Here is a 5,226-nt window from a genome sequence, read left to right as displayed (position 1 = left end):
TGCAGGGAATTTTTCTGGTAGAAGAAAGCCAGGGAACAGGAGATGCAGAGTAGATCTGTTACCATGACATAGTCGTCGTCGCCCAGCGTGTAGACTACGTCGTCAACCTTGGCAGAGCGGTATTGGCACCGCGCCATGACGTCGTCCTCCTCATCTGGCCTGTGCAACAACGTACACGGTTCAACACAAGACCACCCACCGAAGGGAAAAGCCGGAGACCAGATCCGGGACAGACACCGGCGTACATACCTCTTTGCGGGGCCTTGCTGGTAGCGTGCCTCATCGGCGTTGAAGGGCTCCCCGAGGAAATCGGGCTCCTTGTCGCCACCAGACGCGTTCCTGGCTTTCTTGGGCGGCTGCACCACGCGCCTCCTTGGCCGCCGCGTGCTCCGTTCACTCTTGCTGCTCCCCTGAGGACTAGGTGATATCCAACCCCAGCACCAGCTCCTCCTCGTCTTGCTCCTTTGCTGCATTAGGTGTCCGATGAACAAGTGGCTAGCTCGAGGAGGTTAATAATGGGTTAGGCAGACATGGCACAATTGCTGCATAAGGTGTCAGATGGCCAGTCAATACTAGGATTCTGATTTCTTCTTCATATTCCTCCATTTGACTCTCAGATCACTCGGGAGGCGTGCCTTGTGAAACACATTCCTACCATATTCTAATATCTGAATCCATGGAATCAGCTCATCGTCCTTTGGGGTGAATTTTAACATTGCATCCTGAGCCAGAATAGCCAATGAATTGATGTTAGTATGCTAGCAAGGACACGAGTACATACACATTGGTAACAAGGAAAGTTCAGTCGTGCAAGATTTCAGCATAAGTAATGAAATTTAACAGCCTGGGGTGGGTATGCGTACCCTCAAAGCTTGCTCTTCTTCTTCTGTCCAACAGAGCTTTGAGCGCCTTCCAGCTGGTGCAACAGGATTACAGCTGCAAAGACAGATATGGCTCAGTTTTTGGAATTACAAAAACGGACGCTATTAAATTGTACACTTCAAAATACAGAAAATTTCACAATAACTGGAAAGCATCCGAATAGCACTCCGTGCTAAGAAACATTAGTACTCTAAATGAAATATAGGGAAAAATAGCAAAATATACATTTCCACTACCATTCTATGTGTGCAGATTATGTTAATGCAGGCATTCTCTCACAGACGAGAGTAATGCCCAGTTGTGCTTGTGCAAAACTGCTTTAAAATAATAACGTGCCTTAATATATGCCAGCATTCAATACCATATTCAGTTAACTACAGTCTTCACTTCACTATCCCGTATGTAACTTCATTCTGACCATGAGTTCTCAAAAGCTCTTGAATTTGAAATTAACCATGAATACAGAGGCAACTTACCTTGTATCAATATCATGACATAGAGTTGCCACTTCCTCTAGAGATACAACATTCAATCATCATGAAGCTAATTAGCACCATACTATCTATGGTGTTGAACTAAGAACTTCGAATAATAGAAAGTGCTTTTGCAAGAGCACTGGGACTCAGTAGGTTTGATCTCATAAACATCCACCCTACAACTCTTTTATCACAAGTCTAAAAAGATGTTCAATGTCACTTAATTCTAGGTTAATCAGTCTCAAAGACATTTTTAATTAATCCAAAGAATAGAATCAGGAAAAGAAGTGTTTATAAAGCACCGTCCTAACACTTACTAACGCTTGGGTGGTGCATACTTCCGTTTTCTTGATGGTGAAGGCATGTGCTGATCCTGGCATCCCAATGCCTTTTTAGAATTTTTTGATACTACAGTCTCCTTTTCTTGAAATTTTGCTTTGTGGTGTCTCATGTTTCGCCAAAGGGGTGACAACTGCTTGCCAGAATCATTTGAAGACGTAGCTTCTATTTCATCGGAACTTTCACACTCATGAGAAGTTGTAAGACTGACATGTTTATCAGCCTCAACATTCTGACTGACAACAGGACTACATCTGTTCTGAGATGAATGTTGCGGTTCACAAAATGAATTGCCGTTACCATCTTCATGGGCTTCTGCATTTTCCACAGACTGCTCATGCTCTGTAACATGAACTTGTTTTCTTTTATTTTGGAGTACAGAATCTTTATTTGGTGCAATATTAGAATTCAGACCAAAAGATGCCTTTTCAGTGATTACCTCCTCACAACAAGCATCACTTGTCGCATTTGTCTTCTGCTTCTTCCTCTGCTGACCAGGTTCTAAATCCTTATGAGAAAGGTTATATGCATTAGACTTATTGTTACCTTGCCTTTTGGAAGTATTACACCCATTCAACTGATCCTCCTCAGGACATGCATCACTTGTATCATTTGTTTTCTGCTTCTTCCTCTGCTCACCAGGTTCTTCATCCTTATGAGAAAGGTTGTCAGCTTCAGACTGATGGTTACCTTGCCTTTCGGATGTATTACACCCATTCAACTGATCCTCAGGACACGCAACACTTGTATCATTTGTTCTCTGCTTATTCCTCTGCAGACTAGGTTCTTCATCCATATGAGAAAGATTATCCGCTTCAGATTGATGGTTACCTTGCCTTTTGGATGTATTACACTCATTCAAGTGATCCTTGCTGTTGGTAGCTATTTGTTGTTTTCCAGTAGATTGTTCATCTAGCTTTGGGAATTGCTTTGTGCCAAGGAAAGCAGATAGGTTCTTCCTAGCTTCCAAATATGCTTTTTTAGCCTTTTGATATGCTTCGGTAGCTTTAGTATAGAAGCATACAGGGCAATGAAACTGGCCAGAAGCATCAAAAGTCACTGGTGAACCAAAACAGCCATCATGGGCGGCTAATGAGCAGCTGCTACATTTCAGCAACTGTCCATCTTTACCACATTTTATGCACAAATCTTGCTCCGTAAGGCCCTTGATGGAACCATTGGCATCTTTATCCTGACTAGAGGACGGCACATTGCAGCAAGGAGAATCTAGAGCAGTCTGCCTACCACCGGATGTATTATTTTCCAAGATGTTGACATCATCAAGTAGTGCTGGATTAGCTTTGTCAGCACAACTGACCTCGAGATGAGCCTTAACGCCATTCTTCTCAAATATTTTAGAATGCCCTGTAGCATTCTCTTGTTGAAGGTTGGTTTCAGATTTATCTCCTTGAACAGCCCTGTTGCAGCTTACAGAAGGTACAACACCAGCAGTTTGCAGATTCAGTTCATTATGACCAGGACCCTTTTCCACTAGCTGAATCCTGGCACTACCCTCATCCAGAACTTGAACTGCTGTCTCGCCACTGTCATGTTGCAGTGAATTCCTTTGGGTTTTTCTGCCATGTAATTCTGTCATCACGCCTGTAACATCTGCAGCAACAAACTCAGGCAAGTGATTCGTTTCAAATGTATTTGTCCATAAAGCATTAGTTCTGTCAGAATCTGGAGCCACCATAGCCTGCATGGTCAATCCTTCATGACTGAGATTCTTTGATAAATGAATGTTGGTGTCATCACCATGTGGTCTCTCTCCATCATTATCGTGGCATGGATTTCTGTACTTGTCTCCACAGGATTCTTGCTGAAGAATGGTAGTAGGACTCTTTTCTTGGGACATGGTAGTCTCCACCGCATCCTGCTTTGACATAAGTTCAGTATTACTTCGGAGCAAAGCAGCACTGCAGCTAGCTGAAGCAGGCTCAGTTGTAATGGACATTTTTCTACTATCTTTACTTGGACTCGTTTGTGCGGACCTGACACTGACACCAATGGTATCTTCTTGAGGGCGATCGTAACACCTATTGTACAGCCTAGATGGTTCATGCAAATCTGGAGTTCGCTCCATAGGATCCTTCTGTCGCTGAAAATCAGAACTATCTGTATGGCACCCATGCCTCTCTGTGTTTACATGATCAGGGCTGATGCTGCAGAACGACTGGTCATTGCCATTGTTCTTGCCACCCTGCTGCACTGGGGACGGTGGGACCATAGATGCGAAATCTGGGATCACTTCTCTAAGCTGAACATAAAACGAGAAGCTTAATCATACGTGAATCAAGTCCTTTTTTTCAGTTTTGAGAATAACTGTTTTCACATACCAACTCAAAAGAAGTTTCTGGTAAAGCCGGTGTTTTGGTACATATAAACTTTTGGATATCCTTGATAAAAGGCAGAACCATATTTTTCTCCAGGCTTCCTGAACTACCAACCTGCACATGTTACATTCATGTAAAGCAAAACCTCAAAAAGATCAACATCTAGGCACTAACTAAACTGCAGCATGTATTAGCTTCCACAAATTAAAGACACCAAAACATATGATGATTATTTTGCAAAATATAGGAGAGCTTAGTCGCACAAAAAAAAAAGTGTAGCCATTAGAACACATGCCTAATTATCTGATGCAAATATCTAACATGGCATCTGCCGCATCCCTGCTCCTTACACAAATTGAAGAATTTATTAATCTGTAAAGTGATGCTGTTTTGACCTTTGGGGACATCATAAATGTATAACTAGCTAGAACACCATTGGCACTTGGCAGGACTTGAGACATAATTGCTAGGGACATATCAGTTGCTGTACAGCGAAGCCTGCCATCGGGAGAATCAAGTCAGAATGAGAGTATGATTTGCAAGAAGCAATCAAGATTATGATTTCTGGTCGAGTTTGCATCATGATCTGGGAAAAATTTAATTCAACTCGCAACATCACTGAGCAGTAAATGCAGCGACGGTATGTTGCATCTTGAATTGTCCACCTTTCATTTTCTGCTTACAGAGAAATGACTGCATGTATCACAGACACATGATCCGAAAGTGTACTATTCTTATCAAATCGTGTGAACAAGGTAATCCTTCAAATTTAATTCACCATATTATAGTCCTTCAACCTCCCACGACAAAACTCCAATTGTTCTTCCATATTACAGGGGTACATCTAATCAACACCAGGAAATACAAATCCAATATGTATAGCAAAATGCAAGTTGTACAAACTTCCCTGGTTTTATTATCTTTCAACTCACTGTGATAAACGATAATGTGTGGCTGCAATCAGATACTCTATCCAAATGCCATGAGCCTGTGATATGCTATAATTTCAACCTGGATGAAACTTCAAATGCTCCAGTACACAGATATTACTTCAATGTCACCAGGTAAATCAGAGATTCTGAACAACCAGAATGAGTGCACGTGGTAACAGAAGCACGGCATACCTGTCCGAGTAGCTCCAGCAGCAACTCCTCGCAGGAGCGGGCGGCATCAACCCTAAGCATCGTCCTGCC

The 5,226-nt window shown here is 42.5% G+C and overlaps 1 protein-coding gene across 3 annotated transcripts; it reads right to left on the bottom strand.

Annotated features, from left to right (window-relative positions):
• Positions 1 to 558: 558 nt before the first annotated feature.
• Positions 559 to 5,220, bottom strand: LOC125530081. Of its 3 annotated transcripts, none has more exons than XM_048694469.1 (6): positions 5,158 to 5,220; positions 4,429 to 4,531; positions 4,037 to 4,147; positions 1,676 to 3,957; positions 864 to 936; positions 559 to 722 (listed from the first exon to the last, which is right to left on the bottom strand). In XM_048694469.1, exons 1-6 carry the CDS (start codon positions 5,202 to 5,204, stop codon positions 573 to 575), a joined length of 2,766 nt encoding a protein of 921 aa, XP_048550426.1. In that variant the 5' UTR covers positions 5,205 to 5,220; the 3' UTR covers positions 559 to 572. The 3 variants fall into 3 exon arrangements, with proteins under 3 accessions (XP_048550426.1, XP_048550427.1, XP_048550428.1); XM_048694470.1 differs by having other exon boundaries at positions 1,697 to 3,957; XM_048694471.1 differs by lacking the exon at positions 4,429 to 4,531.
• Positions 5,221 to 5,226: the final 6 nt, after the last annotated feature.

The sequence above is a fragment of the Triticum urartu genome, unplaced genomic scaffold, assembly GCF_003073215.2.
Source record: "Triticum urartu cultivar G1812 unplaced genomic scaffold, Tu2.1 TuUngrouped_contig_6055, whole genome shotgun sequence".
Classification (NCBI taxonomy): domain Eukaryota; kingdom Viridiplantae; phylum Streptophyta; class Magnoliopsida; order Poales; family Poaceae; genus Triticum; species Triticum urartu.
This window is presented reverse-complemented; position numbering and strand designations above follow the sequence as displayed.

What these genes read in the sequence shown, in the direction of transcription:
- LOC125530081 (XM_048694469.1), bottom strand. Translation starts at nt 5,204, where the DNA reads ATGCCGCCCGCTCCTGCGAGGAGTTGCTGCTGGAGCTACTCGGACAG. An exon ending in TGCTGGAGCTACTCGGACAG is followed by an intron (nt 4,532 to 5,157) that starts GTATGCCGTGCT and finishes TCCCGATGGCAG; the next exon opens with GCTTCGCTGTACAGCAACTG. An exon ending in CAGAAACTTCTTTTGAGTTG is followed by an intron (nt 3,958 to 4,036) that starts GTATGTGAAAAC and finishes TTTTATGTTCAG; the next exon opens with CTTAGAGAAGTGATCCCAGA.